Source organism: Mustela lutreola, chromosome X (assembly GCF_030435805.1).
Source record: "Mustela lutreola isolate mMusLut2 chromosome X, mMusLut2.pri, whole genome shotgun sequence".
In the NCBI taxonomy this organism is placed as follows: Eukaryota; Metazoa; Chordata; class Mammalia; order Carnivora; family Mustelidae; genus Mustela; species Mustela lutreola.
The window spans coordinates 87,367,828-87,391,360 of NC_081308.1; the positions used below are offsets into that span (position 1 = coordinate 87,367,828).

At 39.9% G+C, this 23,533-nt stretch overlaps 1 protein-coding gene across 14 annotated transcripts in view; it reads left to right on the forward strand.

The window, feature by feature from the left end:
• Nucleotides 1–21,886, forward strand: part of GPRASP2 (G protein-coupled receptor associated sorting protein 2) — a 140,895-nt gene extending 119,009 nt beyond the window's left edge. For 6 of the 14 annotated variants that reach the window (XM_059158266.1, XM_059158267.1, XM_059158265.1 and 3 more), the window contains exons 3-5: nucleotides 17,884–17,951; nucleotides 18,294–18,365; nucleotides 18,672–21,886. In XM_059158266.1, the coding sequence (XP_059014249.1) occupies nucleotides 18,962–21,538 (2,577 nt within the window). In that variant the 5' untranslated portion in view covers nucleotides 17,884–17,951; nucleotides 18,294–18,365; nucleotides 18,672–18,961 and the 3' untranslated portion in view covers nucleotides 21,539–21,886. Of the gene's footprint in view, nucleotides 1–16,512; nucleotides 16,783–17,191; nucleotides 17,318–17,883; nucleotides 17,952–18,293; nucleotides 18,366–18,671 lie in introns of those variants that run through there. The other 8 variants (XM_059158256.1, XM_059158261.1, XM_059158260.1 and 5 more) reach the window with 8 other exon arrangements.
• Nucleotides 21,887–23,533: the final 1,647 nt, after the last annotated feature.

Consider the following 23,533-nt stretch of genomic DNA (forward strand, 5'->3'; position numbering starts at 1 on the left):
ACCCCCTGCCATTTCAAACCCCTCAGATTGTTTTTCAGAGTCCATAGTCTCTCATGATTCACCTTCCCTTCCAATTTACTCCAACCCCCTTCTCTCTAACTCCCTGTGTCCTCCATGCTTTTTGTTATGCTCCACAAATAAGTGAAACCATATGATAATTGACTTTCTCTGCTTGACTTATTTCACTCAGCATAATCTCTTCCAGTCCCGTCCATGTTGCTACAAAAGTTGGGTATTCGTACTTTCTGATGGAGGCATAATACTCCATAGTGTATGTGGACCACATCTTCCTTATCCATTCATCCTGACTTCTTAATTTTAGCCATTCTGACTGGTGTGAGGTGGCATTGTGGTTTTGATTTGTATTTTCCTGATGCCAAGGGATATGGAGCATCTAGACGTCTTCTTTGCAGAAATGTGTTCATGTCTTCTTCCCACTTCTTAATTGGATTATTTGTTCTTTGGGTGTTGAGTTTGCTGAGTTCTTTATAGATTTTGGATACTAGCCCTTTGTCTGATATGTCATTTGCAAATATCTTCTCCCATTCTGTCAGTTGTCTTTTGGTTTTGTTAACTGCTTCTTTTGCTGTGCAAAAGCTTTTGATCTTGATGAAGTCCCAGTAGTTCTTTTTTGCCCTTGCTTCCCTTGCCTTTGGTGATGTTTCTAGGAAGAAGTTACTGTGGCTGAGGTTGAAGAGGTTGCTGCCTGTGTTCTCCTCAAGGATTTTGATGGATTCCTTTCTCACATTGAGGTCTTTCATCCATTTTGAGTCTATTTTTGTGTGTGGTGTAAGGAAATGGTTCAGTTTTATTCTTCTGCATGTGTACAGCCTTCTTTTTTTGCAGGAATTAACAAGCTACCTCTAAAATTTACAAGGAAATTCAAGGGATCCAGAATTGCCAAAACAAATTTTTAAAATAATGAAGTTGGAAGACCCACTATTAAATTTCAGTAAAGCTACAGTAATCAAGACTCTGTGTGTGTCTTGACACACATAAAGATAAAGATATATATATATATATGACATATATACATATATATGAGATAGAGGTATGTATGTATCAATATTGAGATGAAATATATATATACACATATGAGATGTATGTATGTATCATTATTGAGATGTGATATATATGTATGTGTATATATACACATATATATGTATATATACACATATGAGGTGTGTATGTGTATACATATATACACATATATATGTGAGTATATATGTATACACATATATATGTATATATATACACATATATCAATACTAAATAGAATTGAAAGTCCAGAAATAAATCATCACATTTATTTAGTTTTGACAATGGTGCTGGGACAACTGAGTAGGAGCATATAAAAGAAATAATTTTGACTCCCAGGGTCAATAATTTTGACCCTCACCTCATATATAAAAACTTGATCAAAAACTTACATATAAGACCTAAAACTATAAAACCCTTAGAGGAAAAAATAGGTATAATGCTATGTGACCTTGGATTAGGCAATAGTTTGTCAAATATAATACCAAAAATACAACAAACAGAAGAATAGGAAAATAGGATATCATCAAACTTAGAACCTTTTGTGCTTCAAAAGACATAATTAAATAAGTGAAAAGTGAACCCACAGAATGTTATGTTTTACAAATCATTTATTTGGTAAGGGGCATGGATCTAGAATGTATAAAGAATGTTCCAATTCAATAAGGTCAACTCAATAAAAAAGAGATAAATAACCCGATTATAAAATGGTCAAAGGATTTGGTTAGATATTAAAGGAAGATATTAAAATGGCCAATAATCACATGAAAAGATGCTCAACATCATCAGCCATCAGGAAAATGCAAACCAAAAATGTAAGAAGATGCTATTTCACATCCACTTGGATGACTATGATATAAAAGACAGTTAATAGTAAGTACTGTCAAGGATATGGAGATATTGGAATCCTCATGTATTACTGGTGGGAATGTAAAATGGTGCAGTTGCTTTGGTAAACACCTGATAATTCTTCAAATGGTGGCCATATGTTCCAGCAATTCCACTCTTAGGAATACATCCACGAGAAATGGAAATGGAAATGAATACAAATATCCATGTAAAATGTCCACAAATGTTTGTAGCAGCATTGCTCATAGTACTGCTCATACTGGCATAGTAGCCAGTAAACGGAAACAACACAAATGCCCATTTAACTGATAAATTGGTAAATTAAATGTGGTATATTAATAAAATGGGATAATGTTTAGTAACAAAACAATGAAATAGTGATACATGTTATAACATGATAAGTGAAAGAAGACAGTAACAAAGGACCACCAATTTTATGATTCCATTTATATGATCCATCCAGAACAGACCAAAGCAGATTAGTTGTTGCCTCTGGTTTGGGAACAGGGGCAATGGAGTCAGACAATTAAGAGCTGAAGGATAGATTCTTGGGGTAATGAAAACATTACAAAGTTGATTTTGATGAATTTACAACTCTTTGAATATATTAAAAGTTATTGAATTGTACACCTTAAATTTGTGAATTGTATGGCATATGAATTGTATCTCAATAAAGCTGTTGTAAAATACTATAAACAAGTAAAAATAGCATATAATGGAAACACTAGCTAGAATATAGGTGCAATTTATAGACTAGCTTTCAGATTTTACAAAGAAATAGTACAAATCAGTGGAGTGAATAACACAATGGAAAACTGGTGGTGCGTATTAAGGAGGGCATATATTGCATGGAGAACTGGGTGTGGTGCATAAATAATGAATCTTGGAACACTGAAAAAATTAAATTAAATTTTTAAAAAGAAAACTGAGTAAGCAAACAGTAAATAGTTCAGTTCACAGGAAGTTAACTGAATTTGCAATACTCAATGACAAGATTTGAGACTGTTTTTTGTTATTAGTGTTCACTAAGATTTCCTGCTGTTTAATTTCCCAAACACTTAGACCTGTACTTCCCCCACTCATTTTTTTAAAGGTTTTACTTATTTATTTGACAGAGCAAGACACAGTGAGAGAGGGAACACAAGCAGAGGGAGTGGGAGAGAGAGAAGCAGGCTTCCCGCCAAGCAGGAAGCCCGATGTGGGGTTCGATCCCAGGACCCTGAATCATGACCTCAGCTAAAGGCAGATGCTCAATGACTGAGCCACACAGGTGCCTCCACCACTAATTTTAATTACAGCTTTGGCCACATACCTTGCTTTAATCAATAAAATGGAACAGAAAAATTTTTGTCAATTCTGGGGAGAAACTCTTAGGGGGCACTTTTAATAGTCATTATGATTTCTCATGATCTGTCTTCCTATTCCATGGTATCCAGTAAAGTTCCATATAGTGACTATTTCATCAGTTTATTTTTTAAAGTTTTTATTTAAATTCCAGTTAGTTAACATACAGTGTAATATTAGTTTCAGGTATACAACATAGTGATTCAACACTACCATATAACAGCTGGTACTCATCACAAGTGCACTCCTTAATCCCTGTCACTTACTTAACCTATCCCCTCACCCACCTCCCCTCTGGTAACCATCAGTTTGTTCTTTATAGCTGACAGTTTGTTTCTTTGTTTGCCTATCTCTTTCCCTGTCATGATCCTTTGTTTTGTTTCTTAAGTTTCACATATGAGTGAAACAATATAGTATTTGCCTTTCTCTGACTGACTTATTTTGCCTAGCATAATAGTCTCTAGCTCCATCCATGTTGTTGCAAATGCCAAGATTTCATTCTTTTAAACTTCTTAAACTCACCACCCAAAAAAACAGATATCAAGTCAAAAAAATTGGGAGAATAAATGAACAGACACTTGTCCAATGAAGACATACAAATGGCTAACAGGCACATGAAAAAATATTCATCATCATTAACCATCAGGGAAATCCAAATCAAACCACATGAGATACCACCTTACACCAGTTAGAATGACCAAAATTAACAAGACATTAAACAACATGGGTTGGAGAGGATGTGGAGAAAGGGGAACTCTCTTATACTGTTGGTGGGAATGCAAGTTGGTGCATCCACTTTGGAAAACAGTGTGGAGATTCTTTAAGAAATTAAAAATATAGCTACTTTATGATTCAGCAATTGCACTACTGGGTATTTACCCCAAAGATGTAGATGTAGGGAAAAGAAGGGCCATATGTACCCCATTGTTCATAGCAGCAGTGGCCACAGTTGCCAAACTGTGGAAAGAGTTGAGATTCCTTTCAACAGATGAATGGACAAAAAAGACGTGGTCCATATATACAATGGAATATTACTCAGCCATCAGAAAGGATGAATACCCAACTTTTGCATCAACATGGATGGGACTGGAAGAGATTATGCTGACTGAAATAAGTCAAGCAGAGAGTCAGTTATCATATTGTTTCACTTACTTGTGGAGCATAAGGAATAACATGGAGGACATTAGGAGAAGGAAGGGAAAGGTGAAGAGAGGGAAGTTAGAGGAGGAAACAAACCATTAGAGACTGTGGAGTCTGAGAAACAAACTGAGGCTTTTAGAGGGGAGGCTGGTGAGGGGATGGGTGAGCCTGATGGTGGGTATTGTGGAGGGCAAGTATTGCATGGAGCACTGGGTCCTCTACATAAACAATGACTCTTTGAACACGACATCAAAAACTAATGAAGAAGAAGTGAGTTGGGGGAAATTGGAGGGAGAGACGAACCATGAGAGACTGTGAACTCTGAGAAACAAAGTGAGAGTTTTGGAGGGGAGCGGGAGTAGGAGGTTGGGTGAGCCTGGTGGTAGGTGTTATGGAGGGCACATATTGCATGGAGCTCTGGGTGTGGTGCATAAACAATGAATTCTGGAACACTAAGGAAGATGTGGTCCATATACACTATGGAGTATTATGCCTCTATCAGAAAGGATGAATACCCAACTTTTGTAGCAACATGGACGGGACTGGAAGAGATTATGCTGAGTGAAATAAGTCAAGCAGAGAGAGTCAATTATCATATGGTTTCACTTATTTGTGGAGCATAACAAATACCGTGGAGGACATGGGGAGATGGAGAGGAGAAGGGGGTTGAGGGAAATTGGAAGGGGAGGTGAACCATGAGAGACTATGGATTCTGAAAAACAACCTGAGGGTGTGGAAGGGGCGGGGGCTGGGAGGTTGGGGGAACAAGGTCGTGGGTATTAGGGAGGGTACGGATTGCATGGAGCACTGGGTGTGGTGCAAAAACAATGAATACTGTTATGCTGAAAGAAATTTTTAAAAATAGAAATGAAATAAAATAAAAATTTAAAAAACTAATGATGCATTGTATGGTGATTAACATAAAACAATAAAAAATACATACATATATACGTACATACAAATTTTAAAAAAAGATTTCACTCTTTTAGATGGTTGAGTAATATTCCATTGTGTGTGTGTATGTATATATATACATATAACATCTTCTTTATCCATTCATCAGTTGATGAACATTTGGACTCTTTCCATAATTTGGCTATAGTTGATCATGCTGCTATAACCATTGGGGTGCATGTATCTGACTGAATTGGTGTTTTTATATTCTTTGGGTAAATAAAAACCTAGTAGTGCAATTTTTGGATCTTAGAGGAGTTCTTTTTTTAAAAATATTTTATTTATTTAGTTGACAGAGACAGAGAGAGATCACAAGTAAGCAGAGAAGCAGGCAGGGGTTGGTGGGGGTGGGGGGGAAGGCAGCCTCCCTGCCTAGCCACCCAGGCACCCCGGATCTTAGAGTAGTTCTATTTTTAACTTGTTGAGGGACCTCTGTACTGTTTTCCAAATGTTGGTAAGGATGTGGAGAACCTCATCACTTTAATCTTAGTAAGCAGAGCCCCCAGCCAACGTGTGTTGGGTATGTAGTGTGAACAAGAAATACATTTTTGTTGTTTTAAGTTACTGAAATTCAGGAAATGTTTGTTACTGCAACATAATGCATCATGTCTTGATTGATAGGCTCATGCACAATTGTAGAAATACAAATCAAAATAATAGTATTCCAGTTTTTACCCATAATATTGACAAAAATAAAAGTTCATAATAGCCAATGCTGACAAGGTGTTTCTGAAATAGACACTTCCATTTATTGTTGGCATAGCATCTCCTGAGCTTGTCATAATTAACAAATTTTTGATACTCGTGTACTTAAGTATCTTTTTTTTCCCTATTATAAACAATTCTGTGATAAACATCCATGTGGCAAATTTCTGTTGCTAAATGGTACATTTCGCTTAGGTATTTTTATTTGTTTCAGTCCAGTTACAGTTTTTGCTCTCTTTCACTCAGCATAATCACCTGGACAAATTCCAGAATATTTAATACAGACCTTGAAAATCTGTGCATTGTGTAGGTGTCTGTGTGTGCTGGCACCTGGATTACTTTTCTCACTTTTTCTGTTTCCATTAACACTTTTAGTACACTCCCTCTGTGGTGTTTTTCTTCCCTACAGACATCCCATAGTTGAAGGGATAACAGGATTGCTGTACTTGTAGCTAAATTGATTTGCACATCCTTAGCTCTTTCCTTACAGAATATTCCTAGGAGTAGGATTTCTAGCTCAACTTCTGTTAAATAACTCTTAGTTGTAAAAAAAAAAAAAAAAAAAAAATACAATTACCTTTTGTTACTTCCTTTACGGGGTCACAGTAACACTTATCCAGTGGTTAATTTGAGTATTTGAACAAGGAAGAGGGGGGCCTCCAGACACTTAAGAAAAACTATCAGTACATCTTCAAATAACATAAATATAAAAGTATTTTATCCAAAATTTTTGTTTCTGCCACAATATATAAAGAGCTTGGAAGCCATCACTCCCAAACTTAAAGAAAAAAACTCAACAAACTGAAACACCAAGTTTCTAGGACAAACCACCACCACCTTAATGTGTGGAGAAACAGACAAATTCAGAATCATAGTTGAGATTTGCTTACCTAAAGTAGAGTCCACTGGAGCCATAAACTGGTAGGAACACTTGAAAGGTAATTTTGATAAATTGCTCTAAGCTGAGTGTGGACCAGTGGGAGAGTTAGGTATTCTGTATGTCATAGTCTTACATGGATTTCTGTGGGTAAGCCTTAGATAGCTTTTGTGGATTTGACCTTCAGGAAAACAATTCAGTTCTCATAGTGAAGAGCCAAGAAATGTCCCCTCATAGATATAGCAAGAGAGGAAGAGTACCATCTGGAATATATTCACAGCATTCTCCATTAAAATTACTTACTCTGAATGGGAAAAGTCTAGAAGAGCATTACCTCACCTGGGGAAAGGCATTTTTTTTTTCAGTTCTTGCCCCGTCTAACTTTCCTGTTTTGACATGGGAGGAAAAAAGCTAAGAAACACTTGTGAGATCACAGACCAGATAAAAATACACAACCCTTGCTCACTGTAGACTTCTTATCTCACATAAAAGGGGAAAAAATCCGAGAAACATTTGTGAAGGTCACAGTTAGGGACAAAAACTCACTACAACATTGAGACCTAATAATAGAACTATGGATTGTTTCCCATTTCCTCCACACCTTTCAATAAGGCTCATGTATAATAACAGCAGATTAAGCTGAAGGAAGTTACATCTTAGACTTTATTTAAGAAAAGTTTCTACCCTCATTGGCTGGTACTCAGTACTAGCATCCTGTAATTCTGGAGTGAGAAAGAAATTCAAAGGGTCACCTGTCTCACAGCTCCAGGAAGCAAGATACATACATTGTTTTTAAATGGTTTTCTGCTTTTCCTATTATGTGTCCAAAGTTGAATATGATATGCTCTCTCACAATAATTTAATATTTTCCTCTCACACCTTCATTAGGCAGTCCATTTCTACAATTGATCTAAGTGAAAGGGCCAAGAAGCAATGAGGCAGTCCATTTTTCATCTATCTCTCTCTTGGTTCAATATGTCAATTTCTGACGTTATGGAGAAAAAACAGCTATGCTATATTCAGCTGATCATAACCCTCTTACTTACAGCTACTCGTTCTCTCCTCAGTTTTATTTTACTCCTATAAAAATCCCTTCTCTTTTAATCTCATTCATAGGTCCTTCACATCATTTTAATCAAAATATTTTAGGGCTTTCTATAGCAACATTTCCCAATTTCATTAAATGAGATTAAAAATGGGATACCCATTAACATCCTGCTGACCTACTGCTCAATGGGATAAAATTTTGGAAACACGGTTCATTGATGTTTGCACATTCCTCTTGAAATATTAAGATAACAGGGGTGCCTGGCTGGCTCAGTTGGTAAAGCATGTGACTCTTGATCTCGAGGTCACGGGTTCAAGTCCTAAATTGAGGATAGGGCTTACTTTAGCATATTTTTTAAATATTAAGATAAAAGCTAAATGTGATATCCTTGTTAAGTACATCATTTATATCACCTATAGTATAAAGAAGCCTTCCCAGTTGCAGCAAGGTCATATTTCTGTAAAAAAAAAAAAAAAAAAAAAAAAAAAAGTCTCTAAGGAAACACAAAGATAACAGGGGATACAAATCAGAAAAAAATTTAGCCTCTGACATATATAGCTACAGCAAACAGTATAATATACACAGTCTAACTTCTCTATCCATAGAAACATAAAACCTCACACTAAAGGCCTATTTATATCAGTTTCCTTAACTCATATTGTCTTTTAACCAAACTTTCGAGGCATACCAAAAGCCAAAAAACAAAAACAAACAAAAAAACCACTCTATCAAGAAATAGAGCAAAAACCAGATTTAGATATGGTAGAAATTTTGAAATTTTCATACCAGGATTGTAAAACAACTATGGTTAATATGCTAAGTGCTCTAATGGGAAAAGTAGAAAATATTAAAAAATGTATAGGTAATATAAGCACAGAGATAGAAACCCTAAGAAAAATTCAGAAGTTAATGCTAGAAATAAAAAACAGTGCAAAAGAAATGAAAACTGTCTTTGTTGGGTTCTACAGTAGACTCTACATGTCTGATAATAGAATCAATGTCCTTCAGAAAATGTCAGTAGAATCTTCCAAAAGAGAATACAAAGAGATAAAGGAGGAAAAAGACTGAACAAAATATCCATGAGCTAGGGGACAATTACAAAAGAGGTAATATACTTGCATTAGAAATACCAGAACAAGAGAAAAGAAAGGAACAGAGGAACTATTTGAAGTAATAGTGGTGGAGAACTTTCCAAAATTAATGGCACAGTCCAAACCACAGGTCTAGGAAGCTTAGAACACATAAATCAGGATAAAACCCAGAAAATACATACTTATGCATATCATATTCAAGTGGAAGACTATCTGGGAACCTGGGTGGCTCAGTCAGTTAAGCGTCTGACTATTTATGCTCAGGTCCCAACCTTAGGGTCATGGGGTTGAGCCTCACATCAGGCTCTGCACTGGGTATAGAGCCTGCTTAAGATTCTCCCTCTCCAGGTATTATGCTTAGTGAAATAAGTCAATTGGAGAAAGACAACTATCATATGATCTCCCTGATATGAAAAAGTGGAGATGCAATGGGGGGGGGGGGGGTTGGGGGTGCAGGAAAAGAAAAAATGAAAGAAGGTGGGATTGGGAGGGAGACAAACCATAAAAGACTCAATCTCAAAAAACAGACTGAGGGTTGCTGTGGGGAGGGGGGACAGGAGAGGGTGATGGGGATATGGACATTGGGGAGGGTATGTGCTATGATGAGTGCTGTGAAATGTGTAAACCTGGCGATTCACAGAACTGTACCCCTGGGGATAAAAATACATTATATGTTTAAATAAATAAATAAATTTAATTTAAAAAAAAAAAAAAGATTCTTCCTCTCCCTCTCCTTCTACTCCTCCTCCCCTACTAGGGCAGAATATCAAAGACAAAGAGAAAATATTGAAAAACATCCAGAGAAACAGATCACATAACTAATAGAGGGGCAGGGTAAGGATTTCATCAGATTTCTCTTCAGAAACCTTGCAAGCAAGAAAAGGGTGGAGTGAAATATTTAAAATGTTGAAGGAAGAAAAAAAGCACCAACATAGAATTCTGTATCAAGCAAAATTATTCTTCCAATATGAAGGAAAAATAAGGACATTTTCAGACAAAAAAAGATAGAGAATTTGTCCCCTGTAGACCTGTGCTGCAGGGGATTGTAATCAAAATTCTTCAGAAGAAAGGGAAATAGTATAGGTCAGAAACTCAGAAACTCTCTTAGTTTTAAAAAGAGTATTGGAGAAGGAATAAATTAAGGTAAAATGAAATCTCTTTTTATTCTTAATTGATTTAACAGATAATAAATTGTTCAAAACAATATCAACAGTATCTGTGGTGATTACAGTGTATTAGATAAGTCAAATGAATGACAGCAATGTTATAAGGGATGAGAGGGAGGAATCGGAAATACTCTATTATAATGTACATGTACTACCTGTGAAGCAGTATGGTGTTATTTGAAAGTGAACTTGGATATATTGTAAATGTATATTGCAAACCTAGGGCAATGACTAAAACAAAATAAAAACAGAAATATCATTGATACGCTAAGAGAGAAGATGATAAAATGTACAATTTAAAATAGGAAAGGCTGAAAAAGAGGAAAAAGAAAGAAAAGGCAACATAGAAAACAGTAACAAATACGTAGTTATTAATCCAACTATATCAATGATCACTTTAAACATCAATGGTCTAAATGCACCAATTGAAAGAGATTATCAGGGTAAGTTGAAAAAATAAGATCCTATTTACATGTAGTCTAAAGGAAATACACTTTAAATATAAAGATATGGATTAAAAATAAAGGGATGGAGAAAAAAATACCATGCTAACATTAAACAAATGAAAGCTGGAGTAGATCTATTAATTTCAGACAAAGCAGAATTCAGAGCATGAAACATTACCAGGATAGGGGGGTATTACATAGTGACAAGAAGCTCAATTCTCAGAGAAGACATAACAATACTGCATATGCACCTAACAACGGAGTGCAGAAATACATGAGGCAAAACTGATAGAACTGCAAGGAAAAATAGACAAATCCACTATTACAGTTGAAGACTTCAATACCCCTGTATCAGTAATTGACGGATTCAGTAGGTATAAAATCAGTAAAAACTATTTCAAATTGAACAGCACCATCAATAAAAAGGATCTAATTAACATTTATAAAATACTTCATCCAAAACAGCTGAATACATTCTTCTCAAGCTCACATGGATATTCACCAAGGTAGACCATATCCTAGGACATAAAACACCTTAAAATTTTTTAAAAGAATAGATATCAAACTATGTTCTCAGATCACAATAAAATTAAATTAGAAATCAATTACAGAAAAATAACTGGAAAACCCTAAAATACCTGGAGATTAACCAACACACTTCTGAATAACATCCAGGTTAAAGAACTCTCAAGGGAAACTAAAATATTTTGAAAAAATTTTTATAAAAATATTATTTGTCAAAATTGTGGGATGCAGGAAAACAGTGTTTAGAGAAAAATTTATAGTACTGAATGAATATATTTTTAAAAAATAAAAGATCTAAACATCAATAATCGAAACTTCCACCTTAGACAACTAAAGAAAGAAGAGCAAATTAAAGCCAAAGTAATCAGAAGGAAAAAATACTAAAACTTAGAGCAGAAATCAATTATATGAAAATAGGAAGTCAATGGAGAAATTCAGTAAAGCAAAAAAAGTTGCTTCTCTAAAAGATTAATAACATTTGTAAGTCACTAGGCAATTTAAGTAAAAAGGGAAAAACACAAATTGCTAATATGAGAAATGTTTCTACAGACATTAAGAGGATAATAAAGGAATAGTATGAGCAACCTTATCCAAATATTGATAGCATAGAAGAAGTGCAACAATTCCTTAAAAGACATAATTTATCAAAACCAACACAAGTATAAATAGGTAATCTGCATAAACCTATAACTATTAAAGAAGTTGAATCAATGCTTAACAACCTTTCAAAAGAAAGAGCACTAGGATTCACTGATGAATCCTACAAAACATTTAAGGAATTAATCATACCAATTTTATCTAATCTCTCAAAGAAAATAGAAGCTGAGGAACTAATTCCCTCCCAAAATTCTGAGACTGGCATTACCCTAATACTAAAACCAGACAACTATCATTACAAAATGAGAAAAATATAGACCAATATATTTCAGGCAGATAGGTGTAAAGATCCTCACAAAATATTAGCCAATAAACCCCAGCAATGTATAAAAAGAATATACACTACAACCTAATAGAATGTATTTCAAGTATTCAAGACAGTTCAACTTTTGAAAATCAATTAATGTAATCAATCACATCAAAGGTTAAAGAAGAAAAATGATATGATCATGTCAACAGAGCAGATAAAGCATTTGGCAAAATTCCACACCCATTCATGATAAAAACTTGAAAAACTAGGAATAGAAGAGAATTCTTTAAACTTAATAAGAAGTATCTACAAGAAATTTACAACTAACATAAGAATAAGATGCTTTCTGCTAAGATCAGGAACAAGGAAAGGATATCCCCACTCACCATTCTTGTTTAACATAGCACTTGAAGTCCTAATTAATGCAATGAGAGAAAAAAAGGAAATAAAGGTATACAGATGGGAAAGGAAGAATTAAAACTGTAGTTGTTCACAGATGACATGACTATCTTTGTAGAAAATCTCAAAATAATCAACAAAAAAGCCTGGAACTAACGAGCAACGATAGCACTTTTGCAGGATACTCAATTAATATAAAAATTTCAATTTTTTCCCATATACCAGCAATGAAAATTTGGAATTTGAAATTAAAAACACAATACCATTTATATTAGCACCAAAGTGAAATATTTAGGTATAATTCTACAAAAATATGTACAAAATCTATGTGAGGAAAACTGTAAAACACCAATCAAAGAAGTCAAAGATCTAAATAAGTGGAAAGATATTCCATGAGCATGAATAGGGAGGCTCAATATTTTCAATATGTTAGTTCCCAAATTAATCTATAGATTCAATGCAATCCCACTCAAAATCCCTACAAGTTATTTTGTGGGTATCAGCAAACTGATTCTAAGGTTTATATGGAAAGGCAAAAGACCAAGAATAGTAAATACAATACTGAAGGAGAAAAAAGGCAGATGACAGACATTACCTAACTTCAGTAATGCCCATAAAGCTACAGTGATCTAGACAGCATGGTTTTGCTGAAAGAAAAGACCAGTAGATCAATACAACAGAAGAAAGAGGCCAGAAATAGATCCACACAAATATAATCAACTAGTTGTTGACAAAAGAATAAAGATAATTCAGTGGGAAAACTACACTCTTTTCTATGAATAGTGATGAACCCACTGGTCACCTACATGCAAAAAAAAAAAAAAAATGAATCTAGACACTAATCTTAGCTCTTTCAAAAATATTAACTCAAGAGGGATCACAGAGGAAAATATAAAATGAAAACTATAAAACTCCTAGAAGCTGATCTAGATGACCCTGAGTTTCATGATGACTTTTTAGATACAACACAAAAAGTGTAATCCATGAATTACTGGTCCAAAGCAAGATGTATGCCACTGTGACAGTTCACATGCATGTTTGTGGAAAGTGGGGCATGGGGCTGGGGGCAGAGCTGTAGTTATGATAAATCAACACAGCTGCTTCTATATCACAGGCTTAACAATCGGAGGTTATTTGATTCTAAGATTTAGATTTCAGGAGCAAGTCAGGGTAATACAGATGCTAGTGCAGTCACTGGATATGGAACCATGGCTGCTGCAATCTGTTAGACTGGAATTCATTATAGGATGAATTAAATACTGCTTAGTAGTTAGACATAGATTAGTATCCTTTAATCTCTTTTTTTCCTTGCTTTGTGATTTTAAAGATGAAACTTAATCTATCAGAGCTTGTTTCCTTACCTGTTACATGAAGATAGTTGTAATATAGTTTGATAATATTCCATATTGCCCACTATTGTTGTAAGTTAATGCACATAAAGATCTTAAAATAGGGCCTTTCTCAGTTCAAGAAATGTTAATGAGTAATAGTGACTCTTCTTTTTTTTTTTTAAGATTTTATTTATTTATTTGACAGAGATCACAAGTAGACAGAGAGGCAGGCAGAGAGAGACAGAGAAGCAGGCTCCCTGCTGAGCAGAGAGCCAGATGTGGGACTCCATCCCAGAACCCTGGGCTCATGACCTGAGCCAAAGGCAGAGGCTTTAACCCACTGAGCCACTCAGGTGCGCTTTTTTTTTTTTTTTTTTTAATAATGACTGTTCTTTAAATGAATTCACAATAAATTGTTCAACAAGTATTTAAAAGTCTTACAGCAAAATCTGTCAGCTATTGGTAGACTCAACCATCTGTCAGAAAGATCTTGGAATCAAAATCTAGAATTATCAGAGAAGTTTGTGTTGGTGTGATTTTGAATATATCTGTAAACTTTAAGGATAAGAAATTGTGTAAGAAACTATAAGTAAATGTAGACTCCACAAGAACAGAGATTTCTTTCATTTGTGTTTCTACTTTATCTCCAGTGCCTAGGATAAAAAAGGTATTCATATGTATTTCTGGAATGAATGAAAGGCACCAGAGAATTTAAGAAAATGAAAGAACAGTTCAAGGAGGCAAGGAGATTCACACACACCCACAGGTCCCAGCAGAGCTCAGACTCCCTTCTTTAAGGCTGGCATTCACCCAAGAGTGTATGCTGTGTAATAAAGAAAAAAATGATCCACAGTTCAGCTAAAGCCATTTAAACAGCACAGCAAAAGTAGCCCTCCTCTGATAATTGACATCCATCGTCAGTCCAGATATTGTATAGAATCATCTCCAGATGGTTCTTTATCACTTAAATATTGCACAGTTGTAATAAGTATTTAAATATAAGTGAAACCTAAAGGAAAATATATGAACATTCACGGTAAGAATATAGTTCCTTTTCATCATCAAAACCATCAGTGATTTTCAGCAAATGGCAACTTTCTCTAAGATGAACCTAAAAGGCCATTGCAAAAGTCTCTTGTCTTTAGAAAACAGAGACAGGGGATTGCTGGAGAGGGTGGTTATAGGGGTAAGAGATGAGCCCCCAAATTGATCTTCCCAGGGGTTTAGGGCCAAGTAAAGTAAATCAAGGGGAATGGAATTTCAAGAAAAGATGGTGAGTAAATTTAGTTCCTACTGTTACTGTAACACATTACCACATTCTTGGCAGCTTAAAATAACACAAATGTATTAGCTTAACAGCCTTGGATGTTGGGAACACAAAACGGACCTCACTGGTCTGAATTGAAGGTGATGGTCAGGCTTCATTTCTCTAAGGGACCCCGGGCAGAATCTGCTTCCTTGCCTATTCCAGCTTCTGGATGATTGAGGGACATTTATTCCGCCTATCATAGTGAAAGTGCCAGCACCTACCTGGGCCCCAGCAGGTTCATGCTCAACCACAGTCCTGCTTAAACGCGTTGCTCTGTTTGCCCCGTGGATCACAGAAAGGAAGGGCTCAAGACTAGAGGAAGGATGTAGGGGTAAAGGAATCAGAAGATTCAAGAACCCGCAAGCTCTGTCCTGGGGAAGTAGGTACATGATGGGGCCTTCTTCCAAAGAATGGCTGGGGAAACTAGACAGGCGTGTATGGCAGGAGGCTGAGATCCAAGCTGGTTCTAACCCCTGCCCACATCTCCACACGGCCAAAGATCATGAGAGCTTGGATGTGACTGCGAGAGAAGACTTAATAGGACAGTTGAAGAGGAGCTAGGAGCCGCCCGACCCCTGGCCATAGGGGCAACAGACAGGAAAGGGCCTAGGACCCAGGGCGGGTCCTGACAAGGAAAAAAGGCCCTCCTTGGGCAACTGTGGGGACTGCAAAACGGCAAAGCATGCTACCAGTTTAAATGAGCAGGGAGACAGCAGCGTGGCAGAAAGAATGGGCGCAGAGCAGGGGTTGGTTTTCTCAGGGTCAAGGTGTAGGTCTGCCTTCCTTTAGAAAAGGCGCGGTGGTGAGGCCTCCGTGGGGGTCCTTCCCGCCCTCCTCCCTTCGGTGGCCCCGCGAAGCGATGAAGGAAGAAAGTGAGAGGGCCATCCACCCCAGAACCTCCAGGGTAGTCGGGCCTTAGGCCGCCTCTCCCCGCAGCCTGCTGTCCTGACAGCCCCTGGCCCACCCGCCTCCAATTAGGATGGTGGACGGAAGTGGGGACAGGGAGGCGGACAGACACTGAGCAGCCGGGGGGGGGGGGGGGGGGTTCTCACACACCGAGGGGCGGTTGATATCCATCCGCCGCTGTTTGCCACACACCTTCCCTCCCCGCCGCCCCCGACCTCTGGATCCCAGCCCCCACCGCCAACCGTCCCCGGGTCCCATAGGTTGCAGTGCCAGCAACGAGGGGGTGGTCGCCCGCGGAGGTCTGCAGAGGCGGGCTGCCGTGAGCCCGCCCCTTAGGCTCGGGCTCCTCCTGGCCCCGCCCCCTCTGGGTCGGAACTAGGGTGGGCCGGGGAGGGGGCGTCGAGCCCGTTCGCGCCGTATCCCTCCGCCCCCCTTCCCGACACCCTCGCCGCGAGCGTTTCGTGCCGCATCCTGCGCAGCCCCTGCCCAGTTTGGTGCAGCGGCGCGGGGGGCGGGACGCCTCTTTGCGATTCTGGCCGCACGCAAGGCGGTGGGAATCCGAGTGCAGAGCTCCGAGAGGAGGGGGAGGCCGACGACTTGCACCTTGAGCCTGTGAGGGCAAGTGGGGGTGTCGTGGGGGGAGGCGGGGGACCCCCACTGTCGCCTGGCTTACAGGCTGTCCGGACCCCAGACCCTGACAGCCTGGCAAGGAGGAAGCGACCCTGTCGTAGCTGGTCCCTGAGAGAGGTGCGCAACGCCGCGGGACCCCTGGCGAGGAGAGGCGGCGACTGGCCTGGGTCGGGTCCGGGGCACCGGGGCTGGCCGGAGAGGCTTCCTCGGATCCTCTGGAGGCGAACTGCGCCCGCCACTCCGCGGCCAGCTTTCCAGGCGCCCGCGACCCGCCGTCGACCGTTTCTGTGCTGGCAGGGAGCTGTGGCGGCGGCGGGGGCGGGGGAAGGGTGCTGCGGAAGAAATGGCGGAGAGGCAGCTTGGGTGGGGGGCACCCAGGGAGGCCGCCGGGGCGGGCGGGTGGGTGCGTCGGAGCTCTGTGCGCAGTTGGCGGGAGCGGGTTGCCGGTGGTGTCGGCTGCTTCGGGCCCTGATTCTGGAAAAGGGCCTGTTGTGCCCCGCGCCCAGGGTGCTGTCCCTTCCCACAGGCGCCTTTTTGATGCCGAAGTCTTTTCTCTGCGTGTTAGCTCTGGCGATTTCATCCCGTAGGGTGCATCCATACAGGAAAGGCTTGAGAAAAAGGAGGAGCAGGACAATGGCCTGGATTTCTGGAGGTGTGTTGGGGCTGGGGGGGGGGGCGGGGATGGGCAGCAGCTATGAGTGGAGACCTAAACGGGGTGAGTGACTGCGACCACAACAGGTCAGGCAACCAGGAGTACCTTCTAAAATTCCCCCTTCGTATTAGCTTTCCAAGCACTTCCCTTTCCTTCCTCCCTCATCTCCGCCCAGAATTCCAGGCAGGAAAAGGTGGGCTAGGAGGTGAGGGTGAGACGCAAGTCATAATTACAGGTGCCACTGCACAACCTGTTTTCTAGAATATGCGGGAACCCTTCCCCCAATTTATGCTGCGCAAGTCAGTGGGATGTGGTGCACCTAGTGGTGAATCCTTAGAATTGGAGAAAGGAGCAATGTGAAGAGTGTGACGTCAAGAGAAGATGTCGATGCCTGGAACTCTGAAATAGACCTTATGTAAAATGAGAATATTCTACCAAGAGGACTCTAAATGTTTGAAAAACAAATAATATGTGGACTTCCATCCTTGGTGTTTAAGCGTCCACCCAGTGCCCAGGTGCTACCATGGTCTCCTGACCCTCATGCTTTTTCATCTGTTTGCCCATAGGCCTGATTTAAAGCTGCTCATTTCTGCAGGGAAGGGAAGGAGGAGGAGACCGGCTCAAATCTCTGGAGGTTTGTGTGAAGGACAAAAATTTTGGGGATAGTTGCAGAGTAAGATCATAGCAGGTATCTTTGATCCTCTTGGGTGTGTTTGATCCATCTGTCCTACTCTGCCAGAATTGCACACTGCCACAGCATCCCTTGTCCATTTCCTGCAGGAGATATTGGGAACATTGGGGTAGGTGTGGATTGGATTGTGAATGCGAGGAGAAGACCCGGAAGCAGGGATCATGAGACAGGAAAAATTAGACAAATTAGGTCTTTAAAGAGACATTTTTATATTCGGGTTCAGTGTGTCTGTCTGTCAGCCAAGCATCAGACTTCATTTTCTCCTGTATGTTTATTTCTTCATAGGACAGCCTGCTCTCTGCTATAGGGCTTAATACCACTGAAACAAAGCAAGGAGGGAGAAATTGCACCGTGCAGGTTGGTATGAGAGTGGGTACAAATTTTGGTGGGGAAGTGGAGATCAACACTGGTCCAGGAGCGATTAGAGTCTAGTCTAGGGGTTCTTCAGCCTTTCCCACTTTCCCACTAACCTCACACCTGTTTTGTAGTAGGCAAAGTAACATGGCAACTCTGGGGGGTAATGTGTGAGGTAAAATGAGGGTGACAGACTTTCTGATATTTCAGTTGTCCCACTAAGCATTCAAGGTCCAGGCTCTGTGAATCTCTGCATGGGGTGATGCAGTTGGAAGAGATTTAAAGCACCATATCATTCTCTTTCCGTAGATCCACTTCCAGTGGCAGCTCTGGTGGAGTTGGAATTGCTGCTGATCACCACCCTCAACAGGTCTGCACCCACCATCTCCCAGCTTGGTTGTGCCTCTTCTGCACTTTGTGACACTGACTGAGGCCAGGCTTTGGAAGGAGATTGATTACTGGACTGGTGGTTGACTCTAACATTTGTTTCCAACTATACCACTTAAATCACTGAAAGATCACAGTGTAAAGATAGATCTTAGGTAGAGGCTGAGACCGGGTTGGTGTTACTTGACTGGGCTTCCTCTGTAACTCATACCATGACTGGGGCTGAGATTGAACCTGCTGCCCAAGCAAAGCCTGAAAAGAAGGCTGGAGAAGAGGTTGGGGGTGGGGCTGAAAGAGAGAATGAAGTCCCGTTGGTGGTCAGACCCAAGGTTAGGACCCAGGCACAGGTAATGCCTGGGGCAAGGCCCAAAACTGAGACAAAGTCTATGCCTGGGGCAAGGCCCAAAACTGAGTCCCAGGCAGTGGCTGGGGCAAGGCCCAAAACTGAGTCCCAGGCAGTGGCTGGGGCAAGGCCCAAAACTGAGTCCCAGGCAAATGCTGGGGCAAGGCCCAAAACCGAGTCCCAAGCAAATGCTGGGGCAAGGCCTAAAGCTGAAGCGAGGGCAATCGGGGGAGCACGTCCTAAGACTGAGGCCAAGGCAATCCCTGGGGCAAGGCCCAAGGATGAAGCCCAAGCTTGGGCCCAGACTGAGTTTGGGGCTGAGGCAATGTCGCAAACAGAAGGTTTGACCCAGACCAATGCTGTAGCTTGGCCACTGGTCAGTACTGAATCTGGGTCAGTTGCTAAACCTTTGGTCCTGCCTATGGATAGGGAGCTGGTCAGTGTGGACACTGAGACATTTCCTGGCCCCCAGGTTCAGACAGGAATCCAGCCCTGGTTTGGATCAGGGGAGGAAGCTAATACGGGGTCTTGGTGCTATCCCAGACCCCGGGCCAGAGAGGAGGCCTCTAACGAGTCTGGATTCTGGTCAGCAGATGAGACCTCTACAATGTCTTCTTTCTGGGCTGGAGAAGAGGCCAGTATCAGATCATGGCCCAGGGAAGAGGCCAATACCAGGTCCAGACACAGGGCTAAACATCAGCCTAACCCCAGGTCCAGGCCCAGATCCAAGCAAGATCCCTATATTGATTCTTGGTCTGGGTCTGAAGAGGAGTCTGGCAATCCATTTTGCTTGTGGGCTGGAGAAAACACCAATAACTTGTTCAGGCCCAGAGTTAAGGATGAGGCAAATATGGGGTCCAAGCTCCGGAAAAAGAGAGAGGACTTTTTTGAGTCTGAGTCTGAAGATGAGTACTATAAAGAGTCCTGGTTTTTGCCTGGAGAAGAGGGCAATAATAGATTCAGAACCAGAGACAAGGAAGAGCCTAATACTATCTTGAAGCCCAGGGCCCAGAAAGATGTTAATAACAGTGGTAGGGTCAAACAAGAACCCAGGTTTGAAGAGGAAGTCATTATTGGGTCCTGGTTCTGGGCAGAGAAGGAGGCAGGTATGGAGGCTGGGGCTTCTGCCATCTGTGAATCCACACCAGGGGCCGAGGAGGGGGCCATTGGTGGATCCTTGTTCTGGACTGAGGAAAAGTCTAGTTTGGGGGCTGTGGCCAGAGAAGAGCCCAGACCAGAGTCTGAAGAAGAGGCCATATTTGGGTCCTGGTTCTGGGATAGAGATGAGGCCTGCTTTGACCTAAATCCCAGTCCTGTATACAAGGCCAATTCCAGATTCAGAGATTCAGCTGAGGAGGAACTTAAGGCATCATCCAGGCCCCAAACCTGGGAAGAGGTCACTGTTGAATTCAAACCTGGCTTTTGTCATGGGGTTGGCTTCCCATCCCCAAGCTCCTTTAGAATTCCTGAAGAAGCAGCATCTGTATTCTCTGAAATGTTTGAGGGAAAGCCCAAGAATGCAGAATTTACCCCAGAAGGAGAAGACCAGGAATCTTTGCTTCAGTCTGAACAGGTTGAACCTGAATTCCCATTTCAGTATGATCCATCCTACAGGTCAGTCAGGGAAATTCGGGAGCATCTTAAGGCCAGGGAGAGTGCAGAGGCTGAGAGTTGGTCCTGCAGCTGCATACAGTGTGAGCTTAAAATTGGTACTGAAGAGTTTGAAGAACTCCTCCTATTAATGGACAAAATCCGAGATCCTTTTATTCATGAAATATCTAAAATCGCAATGGGTATGAGAAGTGCTTCTCAATTTACCCGAGATTTCATTCGGGATTCAGGTGTTGTCTCACTTATTGAAACCCTGCTCAATTATCCTTCCTCCCGAGTTAGGACAAGTTTTTTGGAAAATATGATTCACATGGCTCCACCTTATCCAAATCTCAACATGATTGAGACATTCATATGCCAAGTGTGTGAGGAAACCCTTGCTCATAGTGTGGGTTCCCCTGAGCAGCTGCTTGGATTAAGGATGCTTAGACATCTCACAATAACTACTGACTACCACACACTGGTTGCCAACTATATGTCTGGATTTCTTTCCTTATTAACCACAGGCAATGCAAGAACAAAGTTCCATGTTCTGAAAATGCTATTGAATTTGTCTGAAAATGCTATTGTGGCAAAAAAACTATTCAGTGCCAAAGCTCTGTCAATATTTGTGGGTCTCTTTAACATAGAAGAGACAAATGATAATATTCAAATTGTTATTAAGATGTTTCAAAATATCAGTAATATTATAAAAAATGGAACTATGTCCTTAATTGATGATGATTTCAATCTTGAGCCGCTTATTTCTGCATTCCATGAATTTGAGAAGCTTGCTAAGGAACTACAAGTCCAAATAGACAATCAAAATGATCCTGAGGTGGGACAACAAAGTTAATATGAATAACCCACCTGCCTTTGATCAGCCTTATGTTCCCAAAGAGCCCTGAGTAGTGCTTTGGTTTTCAGAGTCTGGTTTTATGTTGTAACTTATATTTTAATGCTGATGTTAACTTTGTCCAATTCTTGATTTGAGCTGGATCACTTTGTGGATGCCAAATGAATATTATAGCTGAAAACATATTTGTTGATATTTGTCTTGCTGTCCAGATTGCAATATTTTCAGTATTGAGCTTCTGATGAACTAAGTCACCTGTGTATGCTACCCTGCTATTTGTTGTTTAAACATGTGGTTCTCTATTCAAGTCTGTGTTTTCAATAAAGGTCTATGTGGAAATTGGCAGAAGTGACCCTTCAATTTGAAACCGGATACAGATACATTGTGCACATTTACAAATAGAGATAATTAGTATGACAAACACCTTTATTGAAAAATCCCATATCTGGAGTTTAAGGAGAGATTTTTGCAGGCTGTGGTATTTAAGCAATGTTTCAACAAAGAAGGACCACCTTAAACTTATCACTAAAGTGTAGGATAAGACAGACCATTAAGTCATTCTTCAAAGTGAGGTATGGTGATGTGAAGAAAATTGATTAGAAAAGTGCTGCTGTCTGAGAAGCATGGTTTTACCCTTTCTGTCTGAATGAGGTAAAATTTAGTGAGGGATGCAGCTAGAATGAGGCAAGCTTGAAAAGCTAAGTCAGCGAGATCTGTACATTTTTCAACTAATACTGTTGTTGCTCCAGTGCCACCTAAAGAGTGAAAGAGTAGGACAGCACACAAAAGGAGTCAGGAATAAGATTTCTTTTTTGATGATCCTCGTCCAAAGAAAGTAGTAAGGAAATACCATGCAGCATTTAAAAATCTACTGGGGGCACCTGGGTGGCTCAGTGGGTTAAAGCCTCTGCCTTCGGCTCATGTCATGGTCTCAGGGTCCTGGGATCAAGCCCCACATCAGGCTCTCTGCTTGGCGGGGAGCCTGCTTCCTCCTCTCTCCCTCTCTCTCCCTGCCTGTCTCTCTGGCTATTTGTAATCTGTCTATCAAATAAATAAATAAAATCTTAGAAAAGCTATTGTCATGTAATGACACTGATGATGTTATGTCTAGTGAAACAGTGATTATGGAAAATTAGATTCCATTTTAAAATCTTGTGTGCAAATAGACACAATTTTTATGTAATTTCAATATGCCTAAGAAATTTCATATGCACTATCATCTAGAGTAAAACACAGCATATTAATAAAATCCTCAGAGAAGCATTTGGGACATACAAAAATTACTAAGGGCTTTTTAAAAAAATATGTTCATATCTAGTGCCTCAAGTTATAGGTGAACATATTGGAAAGGATACAATTCTATAAAAGATCGAGTTATAAATGTTAGATGTTTAGAGAGAAAAACATTTAGAAAAGTTGAAAATGAGTTTCCCTTTAGAGTGACAATAACATTCCAGAAATAGTGATGATTGCACAGCATTATGAATATGCTTAATGCCACTGATTTGTACACTTTCAAATTGTTAAAATTATTTTAGGTTATGTGTATTTTCCACTATAGTAAGTAAATAGATTACACCATACCTTCAGACAGAAGAGCTGCAGAGGTAAGGAATAGAATTGGTTTGGAGGGAGAATCCAGACTTAATGGGAACATATTTTAATATTTTTAGACATGGTGAAAATGGTATTTGTTTTGTCTGAGGATGCTCATTTTTAAAAGTAAAATTATAATTTGTAATTTAGAAATTACGCGAAAGATTTTTTCAACATGAGGAACTAAGAATATGAAGAATGGTTGAAGGAGATGTGCATACGTACACAATGTAATAATATAAACAAAATATATGTATATTAAATTTCACAGAAAATTAATAAATGTTAGGATGTAATTTCTGGGTTAAAGGCAAAACTAGCTGATATTTTAAGGACAACCCATTGTAACCATTGATGTTATCTGTCCATGAACATAAATCATTTCCATATCTGTTAGAC